An 18,581-nucleotide genomic window follows, 5' to 3' on the forward strand; every position below is an offset into this window, starting at 1 on the left:
GTGTGACAAAGGCTATTAGCCTGAGTCATCTGGGTGGTTATTCATGCTAGTGTGGGAGTCGTTCGTCCGCCCAGTCGGGCTATCAACCTGTAATCGTGACACAGTAATGTGTCACGTGACTTTCCAGGTGAGTAAATATATATACTTACCTGGATGAGTATATATACTCATCTGTGGGGTTGGGGTGTATATGCCCTATATGCAACCAGCAGCGCCTTTGAAGTTTCACGTGATCATGGTATATATATCTAATCAAAAACAGCCAAGCTGTAAAAAAAGGTGCGGCCCCCAAAAAGGCCATGGTGAAAAAAGATGTGAAATCCAAGGTGGCGGCCAAGAAATGGCTGTGATGGTAGGTTAATGGTTACATTTTAATAACGACAATTCAGGTGAATTTTGTGCCGCTTGGTCTTGGCACCAAATTCACCTGAATTGTTGTTATTAAAATGTAACCATTAACCTACCATCACAGCCATTTCTTGGCCGCCACCTTGGATTTCACATCTTTTTTCACCATGGCCTTTTTGGGGGCCGCACCTTTTTTTACAGCTTGGCTGTTTTTGATTAGATATCACTTCTTTTTGTATTTGTATACTGCAAAGCCGGCCTATGGCTGGCTTTGGGGCTTTTTAACCCATGTGTTTTTTTCGTTACTACAGGAAGAAGAAAAGAACTTAAAGAAGAATTTTGTACTTCAATTATTTTTGATTTTATTAGTAATTATACAAATTATATACATATATTTATTACATGCCCATTATGCCCCACAGGATATTTTTTTGCAGCTGATCTCTCTACTGGGTGACTTGAAATGTAGCTGAACTATATACAGGATGGTTTCTTTGTAGCTGAACTCTCTACAAGGTAACCTCTTCTAGCTGGTCTCTCTACAGGGTGTTTTGTTTCTAGCTGAACTCTCTACAGGTGATTTGTTTGCAGCTAAACTCTCTACATGGTGGTGTCTTTGTAGCCGAACTCTCTACATGATGGTTTCTTTGTAGCTGAACTCTCTATAAGGTGACTTCGTCTAGCTGAACTCTCTACAGGGTGATTTTTTTGTAGCTGAACTCTCTGCAGGGTGATTTGTTTGCAGCTGAACTGTCTACATGATGGTTTCTTTGTAGCTGAACTCTCTACAAGGTGACTTTGTCCAGCTGATCTCTCTACGGGGTGATTTGTTTCTAGCTGAACTCTCTACAGGTGATTTGTTTGCAGCTAAACTCTCTACATGGTGGTTTCTTTGTAGCTGAACTTCCTACATGATGGTTTCTTTGTAGCTGAACTCTCTACAAGGTAACTTCTTCTCTACAGGGTGATTTGTTGTAGTTGAATTCTCTACAAGGTGGTTTGTATGAGGCTGAACTCTCTACATGGCGGTTTCATTGTAGCTGAATTCTCTACAGAGTGATTTGTTTGCAGCTGAACTCTCTACATGATAATTTCTTTGTAACTGAACACTCTACAAGGTGACTTCTTCTAGATGCTCTCTCTACAGGGTGAATTGTTGTAGCTGAACTATCTACAAGGTAACTTCTTCTAGCTGATCTCTATACAGGGTGATTTGTTTGTAGTTGAATTGTGTACAGGTGGTTTCTTTGTAGCTGAACTCTGTACATGATGGTTTCTTTGTAGCTGAACTCTTTACAAGGTGACTTCTTCTAGCTGAACTCTCTACGGGGTAATTTCTTTGTAGCTGAACTCTCTATATGATGGTTTCTTTGTAACTGATCTCTCTACAAGGTAACTTCTTCTAGCTGATCTTTCTACTGGGTGATTTGTTTGCAGCTGAACTCTCTACATGGTGGTTTCTTTGTTGCTGATAGGGACCCGCCGATTATGCTGGCATAATTATGAGCATAATATGTGTCTGAAAGCATTGAGCATAATGCTAGCATAATAGGTAGAATATTTGTGTAATAGTATGAATTCTTGCTTATCAAAATAGCTATCACAGAAAGATCGATATACTCTAATAGAACAGTCAGTAACTCTAATAGAACAATCACATAGCTGACTGTTCTATTAGAGTATATCGATCTTTTCTGTGATATGCATTTTGACAAGTAAGTTTGTGCTTCAGCCACTTATTATTTATCCATAGATTGGAAATTATTAGCAGAGCATGAGAACTGAGGCATAAATAATTGGGCATAATTTGAGCATAATGGGTAAGTATTGAGCATAAATTTAAGCATAATAGGTAAATTTTTGAGCAGTGCAGCATAGCATAATAGGTAAAATTATGAGCATAATCGGCGGGTCCCTAGTTGCTGAACTCTCTACAAGGTGAATTCTTCTACCTGATCTCTCTACAGGGTAATTTGTTTGTAACTGAACTCTGTACAAGTGCGTTTTTGTGGGTGATCTCACTGCAGGTTGATTTGTTTGTAGCTGAACTCACTAAAGGGTGATTTTGCTTGTAGCTGAACTCCTTGCATTGTATCTAATTTCTAGCTGATCTCTCTACAGGGTGATTTGTTTGTAGCTGACCTCTCTACAAGTTGATTTGTGTGTAGCTGATCTCTTTGCAGGTTGATTAATTTGCAGCCAATCTCTCTACAAGGTAATTTGTTTGTAGCTGAACTGTCTATAAAGTGATTTATTTGTAGCTGATCTCTCTGCAGGTTGATTTGTTTTAGCTGAACTCTCTACAGGGTGATTTACTTGTAGCTGAACTCCTTACATTGTGTCTAGTTTCTAGCTGATCTCTCTACAGGGTGATTTGTTTGTAGCTGATCTCTCTACAAGTTGATTTGTGTGTAGCTGATCTTTCTACAGGTTGATTTGTTTGTAGCCGATCTCTCTACAGGGTAATTTGTTTGTAGCTGAACTCTGTACAAGGTGCTTTTTGTAGGTGATCTCACTGCAGGTTGATTTGTTTGTAGCTGAACTCACTAAAGGGTGTTTTGCTTGTAGCTGAACTCCTTACATTGTGTCTAGTTTCTAGCTGATCTCTCTACAGGGTGATTTTGTTTGTAGCTGAACTCTCTATAAGGTGATTTGTTTGCAGTTGAACTCTCTACATGGTGGTTTCTTTGTTGCTGAACTCTCTACAGGGTGTTTTTCTTGTAGCTGAACTCTCTACAGGGTGATTTGTTTCTAGCTTATCTCTCGACAGGTTGATTTGTGTGTAACTGATCTCTCTACAAGCTGATTTGTTTGTAGTTGAATTCTCTGCAAAGTGTTTTGTTTGTAGCTGACCTCTCTTCAGGGTGATTTGTTTCTAGCTGATCTCTCTACAGGGTGATTTTTTGTAGCTGACCTCTCTTCAGGGTGATTTGTTTCTAGCTGATTGCTCTGTAGGTTGATTTGCTTGTAGATGAACTCTCTACAGGGTAACTTGCTTGTAGCTGAACTCCTTACTTTGTGTCTAGTTTGTAGCTGATCTCTCTACAGGGTGATTTGTTTGTAGCTGAACTCCTTACATTGTGTGTAGTTTCTAGCTGATCTCTCTACAGGGTGATTTGTTTGTAGCTGATCTCTATACAAGTTGATTTGTGTGTAGCTGATCTCTCTGCAGGGTGATTTGTTTGTAGCCGATCTCTCTACAAGGTAATTTGTTTGTAGCTGAACTATCTATAAGATGATTTGTATGTAGCTAATCTCTCTGCAGATTGATTTGTTTTAGCTGAACTCTGATTTGTTTTTAGCTTATCTCTGTACAGGTTGATTTGTGTGTAACTGATCTCTCTACAAGCTGATTTGTTTGTAGCTGATAACTCTGCAGGTTGATTTGTTTCTAGATGATCTCTCTACAGGTTGATTTGTTTGTTTCTGATCGCTCTAAAGGTTGATTTGTTTGTAGTTGATCTCTCTACAAGGTGATTTTTTGTAGCTGACCTCTCTTCAGGGTGATTTGTTTCTAGCTGATCGCTCTACAGGTTGGTTTGTTTGTAGCTGAACTCTCTACAGGGTGATTTGCTTGTAGCTGAACTCCTTACATTGTGTCTAGTTTCTAGCTGATCTCTCTACAGGGTGATTTGTTTGTAGCTGATCTCTCTACAAGTGTGTAGCTGATCTCTCTGCAGGTTGATTTGTTTGTAGCCAATCTCTCTACAAGGTAATTTGTTTGTAGCTGAACTCTCTATAAGGTGATTTGTTTGTAGTTGATCTCTCTGCAGGTTGATTTGTTTTAGCTGAACTCTCCACAGGCTGATTTGTTTGTAGCCGATCTCTCTACAGGGTAATTTGTTTGTAGCTGAACTCTCTACAAGTTGATTTGTGTGTAGCTGATCTCTCTGCAGGTTGATTTGTTTGTAGCCGATCTCTCTACAGGGTGATTTTTTTGTAGCTGACCTCTCTTCAGGGTGATTTGTTTCTAGCTGATCTCTCTACAGGGTAATTTTTTGTAGCTGACCTCTCTTCAGGGTGATTTGTTTCTAGCTGATTGCTCTACAGGTTGATTTGTTTGTAGATGAAATCTCTACAGGGTAATTTGCTTGTAGCTGAACTCCATACTTTGTGTCTAGTTTGTAGCTGTTCTCTCTGCAGGGTGATTTGTTTGTAGCCGATCTCTCTACAAGGTAATTTGTTTCTAGCTGAACTATCTATAAGGTGATTTGTACATAGCTGATCTCTCTGCAGATGGATTTGTTTTAGCTGAACTCTCTACAGAGTGATTTGTTTCTAGCTTATCTCTCTACAGGTTGATTTGTTTGTTGCTGATCGCTCTAAAGGTTGATTTGTTTGTAGCTGAACTCTCTGCAAAGTGTTTTGTTTGTAGTTGATTTCTCTACAAGGTGATTTTTTGTAGCTGACCTCTCTTCAGGGTGATTTGTTTCTAACTGATATCTCTACAGGGTGATTTTTTGTACCTGACCTCTCTTCAGGGTAATTTGTTTCTAGCTGATCGCTCTACAGGTTGGTTTGTTTGTAGCTGAACTCTCTACAGGGTGATTTGCTTGTAGCTGAACTCCTTAAATTGTGTGTAGTTTCTAGCTGATCTCTCTACAGGGTGATTTGTTTGTAGCTGATCTCTCTACAACTTGAATTGTGTGTAGCTGATCACTCTGCAGGTTGATTTGTTTGTAGCCGATCTCTCTACAAGGTAATTTGTTTGTAGCTGAACTATCTATAAGGTGATTTGTTTGTAGCTGATCTCTCTGCAGGTTGATTTGTTTTAGCTGATCTCTCTACAAGTTGATTTGTGTGTAGCTGATCTCTCTGCATGTTGATTTGTTTGTAGCCGATCTCTCTACATGTAATCTGTTTGTAGCTAAACTCTCTATAAGGTGATTTGTCTGTAGCTGATCTCTCTGCAGGTTGATTTGTTTGTAGCCGGTCTCTCTACATGTAATCTGTTTGTAGCTAAACTCTCTATAAGGTGATTTGTCTGTAGCTGATCTCTCTGCAGGTTGATTTGTTTGTAGCCAATCTCTCTACATGTAATCTGTTTGTAGCTAAACTCTCTATAAGGTGATTTGTCTGTAGCTGATCTCTCTGCAGGTTGATTTGTTTTAGCTGAACTCTCTACAGGGTGATTGCTTGTAGCTGAACTCCTTACATTGTGTCTAGTTTCTAGCTGATGTCTCTACAGGGTGATTTTTTGTAGCTGAACTCTCTACAGGGTGATTTGTTTCTAGCTTATCTCTCTACAGGTAGATTTGTGTTGATTTGTTCATTGCTGATCGCTCTAAAGGTTGATTTGTTGCAGCTGAACACCCTGCAAAGTGTTTTGTTTGTAGCTGATCACTCTAAAAGGTAATTTGTTTGTAGCTGTACTCTCTCCACAGTGACTTGTGTGTAGCTGAATTCTGTGTAACTGAATTCTCTAGAGAGTGACTTAATTGTAGCTGAATTCTCTACACAGTGCATGACTTGTTTATAGCTGAACTTTCTTCAGTGTGACTTGTAATGTTCTGAATCTCTATAGTGATATATTTGCTTAACTCTCCACATGGTGACTGTCTTCTTGCTGAACTGTCTATAAGATTAACTGTTTGTAGCTGAACTCCCTACAGAATAACTTGTGATGTAATAAAATTCTATAATGGAATAAATAGATTAGCCGAATGCTCTATTAGGGTGACTGTTCTATTAGAGTATCTCGATCTCGCATTTGCTACACGGAGTTGGCTTTCGAATCATAACTCAGTGGTTTGTAATCCGATTCTTCTGTACTACTGCAAGGACTTTCAATGAAGATTATTCCAGCTATACACCGATTTTCAGCTCATTGCTCTAAGCGGTTTGCCTAGTAGGCGTGAAAACTAATACTTTTATATTTATAAAAAATCGATCGCGTAATTGTGACACAGGTTGGGTTTTGTGTCATATCTCCATGGTCTTTATCTCGATTCCTTTCAAACCATCAAAAGGCACTCCTACGATGGTTACTCCATCTACATAGCAATTTTCAACTCATTCCATGAAGCGGTTTACCCTGTAGGCGTGACAACAAATCGATCTTGTTTTACGCGAATAATCGGTCATAACTCCTGAACCATTCATCGGATTTGTACCAAAGTTGATGCTAGGATTCGCCTTTGTACTCCCTTTCTGTGTGCCAAATTTCAAGGCGATCGGAGTACGCGTTTGCGAGTTACAGCAATTTTTGCAAGTGTGCGAAAAGACGAAGAAGAAGAAGAAGAAGAAGAAAAAAAAAACGAAGAAAAATAAACGAAACTTTGGCAGCTCATATCTCGGAAATGGCTGGAGCGATTTCCTTCAAATTTGGAATGTAGACTCCCTTGGCTGGCGGGCAACTGTGTAGCAAATTTGGTTCCAATCAGATAAGTGATCACCGAGATACAAAGGTGTGAAAATGACATTTTCATTCTTCCTGTCAATATACTCACGGTGTGGCGCGCCGGCTTCTTGGGCCGCACGACACACTACCGTGTGTCTTGATATATATCAAATGTCATGACATATGCATATATTTGTGCAACCCCAGTGGTGGAAGCAACTGTCGTAACTAAGAAGATAGCAGAATCAGGTTGGTATCTTTATTGTATGCTTTACATGTATTCACTGAAGTTAACCTTGCACAGAACTGGTAACTTCCAATGGTAAATCTCTACCACCACCTTCAGTGCTGTCTCCTAATATTGCAGGTTAATAAAAATACGTGTATAAGATGACAGTATATACGTGTGTCTATTGAAATTGTTTGAGAAACTCATGTGCTTGTGTGTTGCATGTTTGTACACATGGGATAGTTATAAGAGCCAGAATGGAATGGAACCAATCAGCATGCCAAATAGAAAAATCATTTTTAGCAGATTGTGCAGTGTTTCCAACTGTCACACAGTGTGCTAGAGTTAGTTTACTTCTACTTATAAGCATGCTAGAAATTCATTTGCTCAGAATTTCTATTTAATTCCCACCACATTGCATGTTGTGTCTATAACATTCCATCAGATTCTGATGTAGAATTACTTTGTTATCATTTTATAAGGAAAGCTACTGTAATATTTTTGTATTTTTCATGTTACAGTTGTGTCCAAGTCTTATACAGTGGAACCTCTCTTAAATAAACTCCTAGATACAATAGAAAAAAACCTCCATAATAAGGACAAACATTTTGGTCCCAACAGGTCTGGTTAACACATTTTTTTACCTCTGAAAGAGGAAAACCTCTACATTACAGCAAAAAGTGTCCAAAAATTCTGGGTCCCTAAATGTCTGTAATAGAGAGGTTCCACTCTAGTCAGTTTTCTGAAGTCTGCCAGCATTTGCAATGATGTACATGTACGAGAGTTGACCACAGTGTGTGTTAGTGGCTATGAATTGTATGTTTGCTATGCTTACAAAATAATAGTTTAGTAGGGTACGTAAATGACCGTTTTTGGTGTAGGTGAATGGCATTCTTGCAGTTGCATTAAATAGAAACTTCGAGCAAGCGATTTCTAGCATGCCTGTAGGTAGAAAAAAACTGACTCTTGCACAATTCTAGTTATTGTGTAAACAGTATGCAATCTGCTTAAACGATTTGTCAACTTGGCGCGCACCCTGCTACTTCTGTTCAATTTCGTTCCTGATTTTATCACTACCCATGCACATTCATGTACTGTAAGCTGTATGAAGACTTAATGTAAAGAATGAAAGCCATATACTGTAATTTGCTCTGATGGGCAAGTGAACTTAAACAATAGTTCATCATTCCTAGCTGAAGAGAACGTAATTCGATTATGTTTGTGTAGTGATTTCCTATGTGCTGTGTGAGTGTCTTATAAAAAATATTTCATGGAAATATATTCATTATTAGCTGAAACAGTGCAGCAACCACCCCAAATGATGTGCATGACAGTTTTTAAATGCTCCGTATCAAAGTGTAGCTACATGGAATGGAAGTGACGGAGCCTGAAAGTAGTCGATGTGAGGGAGGGGTTGACTGGAGTATAGAATCTCTGGCAGCAGGGGATAGCTTCCCAGAAGCTATAGCCATTTTAGGTTTTACATGTCTCAAAGTTCACCAGAATGCACAATTTGAAGCATATATCACCAACTTTTTAGTCAAAGGTATTTAAAACTGGCTATTTGCAGTTTATAAAATACTTTTGGCAATGTTGACTACTGAGTTAACATACATACAGCATTTATAAGCAGTTCAAATAGCCTTTATGTACCTGGAAATACTTAGTACAGTGGTAATGCACCAGCTCTCTCAAGTAAGAGGTCAGTAGTTCCATTTTTTTTTTCATTTTTAGACTGCATGTACTTTTTGGAACACGTTTTTATGAAGCAGTTTGACTGCCCTATTAGGACATTTGAGCATTCCGTTACAGTATATTGATCTTTTTTACGGTTTTCAGCCCCACTTCAGGAAGGTTAATTTCAGTAAGATATCATGCTGAGGGGGCTAAGCCCCCTAGCCTCCCCCCACCCCCTCCCTTTCCGTTGCCTATACTACATGGTAATGAGTATATATAATTATTTTATACAGTTACAAAGATACTTTTTATGTGTCTGTGTGCTTTGTTTACTAGAAAATTCATGGAACTAATTTAAACATGTTAGTTACAGAATATGTCACTCAATATTGCATGCAGGGTACAATATCAATAACATTTGAGAGGAAGGTCAGGTACACAAGTTAGCTAAGTGATTAAACTGGCAATAACTTTAAGCATTCAGTATTGGGGTAGATATTAAGGTGTTAAGGAGGCCTGATCACTGATCTTACATATACGTACTCCCATGAGCATGGGCTAGTGGCTTTAAGCAATTAATGGTGAAATTATGCTAAAGTGCCTCTGAGCATCTACCTTGTAAGCAGCTGGTTCCAGTGGTCATGCAACATCATGCAATTTTGCTTCTGCTGACCAGTCACCCTGTGTGGACCTTACTGGAGTGCAAATCATGATTGAACTTGGCAAGTGTGGTGCATACGAAAGTAGCACCAAATGCTAAATCATTGCTATTCAGTAAGATCACCCAATTTACCTGTTTGCGATCTATGTAGCATAGGCAGTCCCATCTGAAGTGCAGGAACCCTGCAGCTTTTCTGTTAACACTATATACGTATAATGACATTACTGTAATTAGCAATAGATAATAATTGTATTACAGTATGTATGCACATACATATGTGTTTACTTGCTGCATGTATGTAAAATTACTACTGTGGTTGTTACTTAAAACTGTTGTAACATTATTGGTTTTGGATATGTAGATTATGTGAACAATGACACAGTACTAAGTGACATCCTTCAAAGAGCAGAACAAAATGGTTCACTTACTACAGTACGATATTCAGTAGTGTTATGCACAGGATTACCCAGATCTGGCAAAACCTCATTTAGCAATGTACTAATGAAATGTCCACATCTGCCTCCTCAAGGTGATGCCCATACAACATTTATTAGAAGAGGAAATTGTTCAACAATTGAAGAAACCGAGTGGACTAAGGTTGATAACAAACATTTGTCAGAATTAATCCAATATCTTAAAGACCACAAGAAAACTTTGGGGAATGAGACTGCAGAGAATAATTCTGTAATTCCAAATCCACATACAGAAATGTGGGACATTCTTATATTGCTAGATATCAGTATTCCAACTCCTGTTATTTACCTGTTGCCTCCTGCCCTAGTTACATTTGTTGCATATAAAATGTGTGGAAGAGAAATATCCTTTACCGATCATGTAAAACCAAAAGAAGGAGATTTTAAGCTTGAAAGGGTAGAATACCCAGCATTTGTGAAAAGCTTGTTGTCGTGCGGCTGTTTCAAGAAACATTTCGATAAAAGCCGAAATATATTTGTTTTGGAAATACCTTCTGAAGACCGAGTTGTTAAACAGTCTTATATAGCTTTCATTGGTACTTATGATAGTGGGCCAGATAAAAAGTATGAAAAAGAAACCACTTTAATCAACGATGGTATTAATGATTTGCTAAACCAAGTAAATTGTCCTCCAACCAAATTCCCATTTTCTGTGTGGTTTCTAAAAGAAGACAAAATTCTATACCCTGTCAATGTGAAAATCTTGGAGGATGAAAATGTAAACAGAATTCGCACAACTATCAAAAAGAAATTGAAGAGTAATACGAAATACAATATACCTTTTACATGGCTGTTGTTGGAACTTGAAATACGCAAAATGTGTTTACAACACAAAGATCAACAAAAGTTTTTGTCCTTCGAAGTGGTCAAGGCTCTATGGAAGAACAGTTGCAACAGTGACAACGAAGCTGAACTGAAAATTGCCCTAAATTTTTTTCATCTTCTTGGAGTTTTATTGTACTTTGAGAATGTTTCTGGCATGTGTAAATATGTGTTTACCGACTGTCACTGGGTATTTAAGAAATGTTCTTACCTACTTTATGACTGTGAGAATGACCAGGGTGACATCAATGCTTATCAGCTGTTTATGTATGAAGGAATTCTCAATGCTAACATGATATCTGAAATTGTTTTTGAAGGCGAAATAAAACTGCAGTACTTCATCAATTTACTTGTGCATCTACACTTTATTGCACCATTGAATCATGAGGGTGTTGAACAATACTTCATGCCAAGCATATTACCAAACTGCAAAGATGACGGAGGTTTAAGTGAATTTGGTAGACCTGTTTGTGATGCATTGCTGATTACCTTTTCATATGGATCAATGTATCGAATGGTGTTTTGTTTCCTTGCTGCATACATCTTGCAGCACTTGCCTGATAAACCTGAAAAATGGGCATCGCCTCGTCATTCTAAGAAAACCAGAAGATGTACATACAGTGACATGATCAGTTTTCCTATAGGGACAAGGCATTCCATTGCTATTTTTGACAAAGTTTGGTTCTTAAAATTTGAAATATATGGAAAGTCAAACTGTGAGCCCATACGTAACTTACCATATAGAGTTTTAAAATTCATTCAAACAGCATTTACAAAGGTTTGTGCTGATTTGGATCTACCTTTTGACAAACTCCAATATGGATTTCTTTGCAAAAACTGTGAACATACTGAGCAACACATGATGGTAGTAGCACAAGGAAATGCTTCAATGGCATATTGTTGCAAAACTCAAGACCCTAAGGACTTATTGAAATCCCAAACTGTTTGGTTTTCAGAGGTACAGTGTAAATAGTGGAATACATATTAGAATTTAAAATTACCTGTATACTTATACAAACTGTATATATGTATACATATATACACGTATTATTATGCACCCATTACTGTACATATATTACACAGGAAGGATCAAGCACTCCATTTCAAGAAACCCATAGTGCTACTCTTACTGGTTAGAATTTATATGTATGTACTGTAATTACATACATTTATATGTGCTCGCTGTACATATTGTAGAACATGTCTAAATTACTTGCCTACAGACCCATATTTATTGGCTTAATATGCAGGTACATATGTAGGTGGGCTACTGTAGATAGTAGGATTACTGTATAAACTACTTATTGAGAAGTTTGATATGGAGTAGTGACCTCTTTGTACAGGTGGCAGTCGAGACACATTCTACGTACTTGCATCTATATGTAATATAGTACTCTATATCTCCAAAAATGGTGTCTCTAACCATAAAATTAATCATGGGAGTATGTATTTTACAAATACCTTTGCAGAAGGGTCTTAGTGTGTCAAACATCTAACATATAAGAAAACATAGCATTTAATAAGAAAACAAAGCATTAAAAATACAAAAACCTAGATGTACCAATATTGAATTGAAGCAATTGCCAAAACTGGCCTGAAATGTGAGACTGTTTTGTTATGTAAAATGGGGGCTGTGCAATACATTTAACCTTTCAATCATGGTCTGGCAGGCAACCACTCTTCAATTGTACAGAGCTCTCCCCAGCAAAATAAAAGTAGAGGGGTAAAACTGTCAATTTGCTATCAATATCATTTTATGAATTGTGTATATTCTTTTTACCACATCAAAAGAATTTTGAGTAAAGTAGAATGGTGCTGCACTGCTCTACCGGGAAGCCCCTGCTGTATGTGCCTTTTAAAGTTGTAATAATTGTCTGCTTTCTGCATGGTCCCATATATTTCATCTCCAATTCATACAGTGATCTTCATGTGAGTAAAGTTTTTTGGATTGACATCTTTCTTTACATTTGGAATGCATATATAGGTGCTACAAAATTTATTTGAAACTTTACAGTACTGCTGTACATAACACTAACAGGGAGTACGTAGATATGCAGCTTAAAACAATTAGTATTATTAGGGTACAGTCAACTACACCCCTATACAAGGCTTGCTCAATTAAGACTCTAATAAATCCGTCACCAAAATATAACAGCCATGCGTGACATTCTACAGTAATAGAACAGTCGCACTGAACATAATATACTGTAAGTATATGTTAAAGCATTGTCGCAAGTGCTATATGAAAAATAAAGCACTCAGTGCTTGGCCTTGATCCTAATAAAGCACTTGGCTTTGCTTCATGCTTTATTAGCATCTTGGCCACATGCCTTGTGCTTTATTTTTCATACAGCACAGGCAAGGCAATGCTTTAAATAATTTATGGAACTTTCTAGTCATGTAGCTTCACCATACACTAGGACTCATAATTAACATGCGTTGCACGAATTATTAGCAGCCTGAATGCACACAAACTAGTTTAACAAAGCAGCCCATGCGTAGTTCACCATAGTTTGGTATAGTAGGCATTCATCACGTATTTCGGCAGTTTTTGTCACACCCCGCAATTGATTCTATTGTGACACATGGTGAAGTGTTTCTGTGATATCTCCAGAACTTGTCTGCTACATTAATAAACGTAACAGCAACATTACCATCTCCCACCCATCATCAAAGCATTTAGGTATGTCTATAAAAGCAATCCTTGGTAGAACTCATATTGGCTGGGGTGATTGACCACTCAGTGCAGTGAGGGCTACAGCCTTCACCAGCTTGGGTGATTAGTTGTACTAGCATGAGCACCATGGGCTATTAGCCTGCACTAAAGCACGTGGGTGACTGTGCTTTATTACCCACAAAGAGTGCTTTATTGCGCCACAGAGAGTGCTCTATTGCAATAAAGCACTCTGCTGTGCAATAAAACACTCTTTGTGGGCAATAAAATACTGTTTTCCCTAAAGTGTACTTTACAAAATTTAAAGTACACCTTTTCCTTTGATCTTGCCCATGCAAAGTTCTATAAATATAACAAAAAAGTAAGCAAACTAATGTACTTGTGTGGGAAGATCAAGTGCTTTTTCTAAAGTCATAAGAGTGGTGACGTGACTTTTGTAAGTGCAGTTATGGAAGTACACCCCTGTACACATGTTAATTTATTTCAGGAAAATGACTAGGTTAATCATGTACAGTACATAACATTTTTAATTCAATAACTAGCTGCTTGTTCTACGAACTAATATTATGCTTTAATGGATACCTACTGATAATTTAATGGCTGAACTGATTAGAAGCATTTGATTACTTGACGTGAATTCTTAAAGCCAAAAAATAAAATATTAAAGTAGGATTGATAACACAGTACTGAAAAAGCAAAGCTCTCTAATAAGATCTCAAGAATAATACTGTAACCTTGCTTCACCTCCTAAATTTTCCAAATTTCTGTACAACCTCCTTTAACTAATAAATATATTCTTGGTGTGTGTGTATGTATGTATGTATGTATGTATGTATGTATGTATGTATGTATGTATGTATGTGTGTATGTATGTATGTAATAGTTGTATCATGTACCCGAGTGGTTTGCCTGATATGTACACCCAAGCTTGAGGGCTGTCAGGCCCAAGAGCGTGGGTGTACATATCAGGCAAATCATGAGGGCACGTGATACAACTGATATGTACTATGGCAATGCAGGCTAAGAGCCTATGGGCAATTAATCACCCAAACCAATACGATACCGACCACTGAATTCATTATATACACCAACTTGTGAAATTTGATTATGGGACAGCAACAACTAACGTTGTGACTATGTTTGTTAACATAAACAGAAAAATCCTACGGATATCACGGAAACACTCAATTTAGCGATTTTACAAGTGTTTCAAAGTTGCTACATCACTTAAACACTGTTTACACAGTTTTCTAAACATCCAGAGGGGTAAGCTTCACTGTAGAGTGGTTACCTCATGATATATGAAAAGTGGGCGTGGTACGTAATCAAACACACAGACAAGCGCTTGTAAATTACCCATGTCACTAGTTCTTACCTTGAACTTTCGTTTGTCAATTCATAGGGTGGTAAGGGAGTCAAATCACCTCTGTACGAGTGCTGTAGGATGGAAAATCGGCTTCATGGTTTTCATCACGTGAGCAATAATACACTCCCACAATCAAATGCTGCCAGGATTCTTATAAAAACAAACCAACATTACCTCACCAGATATCAAGGCCATGGTTTAATTTACATAAACCATGGCCAGCCATGGTTTAACTTAAATGTACCATTGCAAGCCAGGGTTTATGAGATATGTACCCTAAAATTTTAGGTGGCTTCATGGTACTTGTATGTATATATGTATGTATGTATGTATGTATGTAAATACGTATGTATACATGTATGTACTGTACTGTATGTACTGTACTGTGTGTACGTGTGTGCATGTATTTGTGACATACGTACGTATTTTTGTATGTATGTATGTACATATGTACGTACAAATGTAGGTATGTGTGTGTATGTATACACTGTATCTGTGTATCTACAATAGACTATGTACAATATACTATGTACATACGTGCGTATGTACAAAATGTGCATTTATACACTGTAGATTACATACAAGGTGGTAGCAGTTTATCAGATTATACAACACAAAATCCATCAACGGCACAGATGGCTCAACCTAATAACCTCAATGAAGAAGAGCATTCTTTGACTTCCAATCCTTCTGGTCCACCAAGTCGTGCCGCAAGCTTAAATTATGGTATGTTACATCCGTACACCTTGTAAGGTCAAAAAATGCAGTATTTGATAGTGTGTGTATAGCCAGTGTATAGTGTGTTCACTAACTTTACTTGTGTTTTGTGTTATTCCTGCATATATTTGACCTGCTGAGTGAAAAATGGCTGTTTTCGCAAAATTATATTTTTCAATAAAATCGTATTGAAATAAACTGGGTAAATATATGCGTGCTACATAAATAATTATGGATGTTTTAATTGCTTCAGTATTACTGAAATAAAGCTCAAATTAACCAAACCTATACACCAACGTTGAAACCGGGTCACTACTGCTGACCCGGATGACCCACTGACCAGGATAGCAATCCGGGTCAGACCCAGATGTGACCCGGATTGACCCGGATTAATTAGAGCCGAGACGTGTTTCGGCTAGTCTCGAGCGAGCGAACGAGTCTACATTTTGAGCGTTCGATTCATGTTGAGTAAATATTGCAACTTCAGGCTAGCTGTAGGTTGAAGACCAAAAAAAAAAAAAAAAAAAGGCTTTCACCTACTGACAATAGCTACCCCTCACCATAGATACCCTCAGTTTCGTGCTACATACTACACTTACTAACAAATGGGCGTGGCTGAGCGTATGTTGGTAATGCGATAAGTGGGCGTGGCTCACGAAAGAGCTACACGATAGCGTTTATAAGTTTCCATGTCGTCAAACGAACAATTTTGTTTCTCACGTGATCCAATCCGGGTCAGACCCGGATAAATTGTAAACCGGGTCAGACCCGGATGACCCGGAGAAAATGTGACCCGGATGACCCGGATGACCCGACCCGGTTTCAACGCTGCTATACACCACCAGATTTTCAGAGTAAAAATCTTTATTTTTTATTTGTACAGAGTATGGTGCATGAGTTAAGGGCGCTTATTCATGATGCGCTAGAAATAAAGTTTATCTTCATCATTTTATTGTTGGAATGGCCTTCTTCTTTGTCCACATGGAGATGTACAGGGAAAATACTATTTCTTGATCAATGTACCAGTTCATGGTGATTACACTGATCCACACCCCATATTTGTAGCTTGTTTCAGCCATGAGTTATGATGGATTAAATAAGTGCCTCTAATTTACTTGCCATAGCGTTGCTGTACAAATTGAGTTTATTACTGTCCCAACTATGTAGCACTATAACACCAAGACTATTCATCACAAACTTTGGCTGTTCACTCCTTTATATAGAATGCAGAGAAGCAATAAAATGAAATTCAAAGAACGTGTGAAAATGACCGGTTTTTGCTCAGCACATCACTTATATATGGTAGTACTGTCCCTTAAAATGATCAGAACATACCACCACACTCTCAATGATTAGAGCTGGATAACCATACCCCTTAATGATCTATAGCTGCAATCAGTTGTATTTTTTGCTATAGAAAACAAGACATGGCATTGAACCATGCCCTCTATTGCATAGCTCAGCAGCATGGACTTTCCTACTTAGCTTCCCATCATTCATATCTCTTTTTTTTCGCTATTTAAACCAGTTGTACACCTGGTTTACTGAAATTGTTTTCTGAAAAGTGTGTGTGTATGTTTGTATGTATGTACATTGGGTGGAGGGTTTTTAAGGGTTTCAGGAAACCTTCATTTGAAATCTAGAATTTTAGTTTTTAAATGTAGCAGAAACATGACTGAGCAACTATTTAGTTTAGCAACTAAGGCAGTCTCATATTGTAGGCAGCGTGTATGTTTCTATATTTGTTTGTCCACATGAGCAGAGTGACTTATGCTAAAAGCAGCCTTTATGTGAGAAATTAGGGCCAGTATAAATCTTCCCGGTAAGTAAGCTTTCGCCTTGATAGTTTATTCATACTAGCTTGAAAAGTGAGTGAAGTGAGTTCCTGAAGACGTTGTGAATACCTTTCACAATGAGCTATGTGGGTGTAACACAACTAAAAAACAGCATATCTGGCTTCATAGGCTACCAGAATTAACAATTCCTTCACATAGAAAGAAGGTGTGTCCTGTACTTATGCGAATGAAAATAAAGGGGCTTTCCCTATACAATTCGCACGAGAAAACATGGTAGACACACTATAAAACAGTTGAGAATATACTTCTGTGCGCAGTTTGCGATTTAAAGTGTTTTGTTGTGCACCTATCAATGTTAAGCACAGTGCAGGCTATGTGGGGATTAGGTGGGGATTTGACAATTTCCAAGGCCAAAAGTCCCACTACTGGAGTATACCCAGTTGTCTAATCTCCTACCATTCCTCCACTAATCCCCACTGAAATTTACTAGCAATTCACCTCAAGAATGTGTGAGGTGTGGCCTGCACATGAGCCTGAACTCATTTTATCAATTTAAAACTCGGAGTCAAAAGCCCCACTACCGAGGCCAAATTTGTTTGTAAATCCCCCCTACTTAGCCCATACTGGATTACAAACGATAGGCACATTAGAGTTACGCTTCCTTAGCAATGCATAGCAGTGTAATTACTGAATTGTAATCTAATTCACGAATTATGAAATATGAAATATGCTTGATTACAGTATTTACAAATCTAATTGTATAGCTGAATTAATAATAGCAATATATAGCATGAATATAAACTAAATTATATACATGGTTGATTAATTGCCTATTTAGTTAAAATGGGATGGTATTAACTTACTGCAGATTAAAAGATCAATTAATGAAGTTAGGGTTCCACAAGTTGATATTATGCTACTTCTAAAAACCATGCAACTAAGCTAACCAATGTATCACAAACCTTTGTGATTTGAAATGACTGAAAATATTAGCTAAGGAGATATAAAGCAGAAACCAAACAGGTGAAACAAGCGCAATCGAGATACTCTAACAGAACAGTCACTAAGAAGTTTTAAAAAGTGCATGTGAAAATGTCAAAAAAAATTGTCCAGGGAGGCATAGCAGATCTGTAATTAATTGTGAGATCTGCAATGCTACTCAACACATCAGTGGTCATTAATGAGATGTGCTGTGTGTTGACTCTCTCAACTGGAGATATGCAGGTACTTGTTTGCTATATAGCATTGTTTACATGAATTTTCATACTCTATTACTGTAGAGTCTTCAGTGGATGCTTGTGGTACTAATAGTAATACAGTGTTCAGCAAAAAGCGATATTCTCTTCCTGTTGAACAAGGATCTAAAGAACGAACTGTTTACCAAGCACCCACAAATCTGCCAGTTCATCGGTCAGCTAGTGCTGATTTTTGTGGTATGTTATAGTATTGTATATGCTTTAATTAGTCATGGGTATAGA

General features: G+C 37.8%; 1 protein-coding gene across 2 annotated transcripts in view; it reads left to right on the forward strand.

Moving 5' to 3' along the window:
• LOC136258681 (uncharacterized) overlaps window positions 1–18,581 on the forward strand; it is a 41,844-nt gene that overhangs the window by 8,133 nt on the left and 15,130 nt on the right. For both annotated transcript variants that reach the window (XM_066052027.1, XM_066052034.1), the window contains exons 3-8: window positions 6,889–6,937; window positions 6,993–7,055; window positions 9,617–11,508; window positions 11,634–11,682; window positions 15,164–15,316; window positions 18,384–18,536. In XM_066052027.1, the coding sequence (XP_065908099.1) occupies window positions 6,889–6,937; window positions 6,993–7,055; window positions 9,617–11,508; window positions 11,634–11,682; window positions 15,164–15,316; window positions 18,384–18,536 (2,359 nt within the window). The remainder of the gene's footprint in view (window positions 1–6,888; window positions 6,938–6,992; window positions 7,056–9,616; window positions 11,509–11,633; window positions 11,683–15,163; window positions 15,317–18,383; window positions 18,537–18,581) is intronic.

Source organism: Dysidea avara, chromosome 1 (genome assembly GCF_963678975.1).
Source record: "Dysidea avara chromosome 1, odDysAvar1.4, whole genome shotgun sequence".
In the NCBI taxonomy this organism is placed as follows: Eukaryota; Metazoa; Porifera; class Demospongiae; order Dictyoceratida; family Dysideidae; genus Dysidea; species Dysidea avara.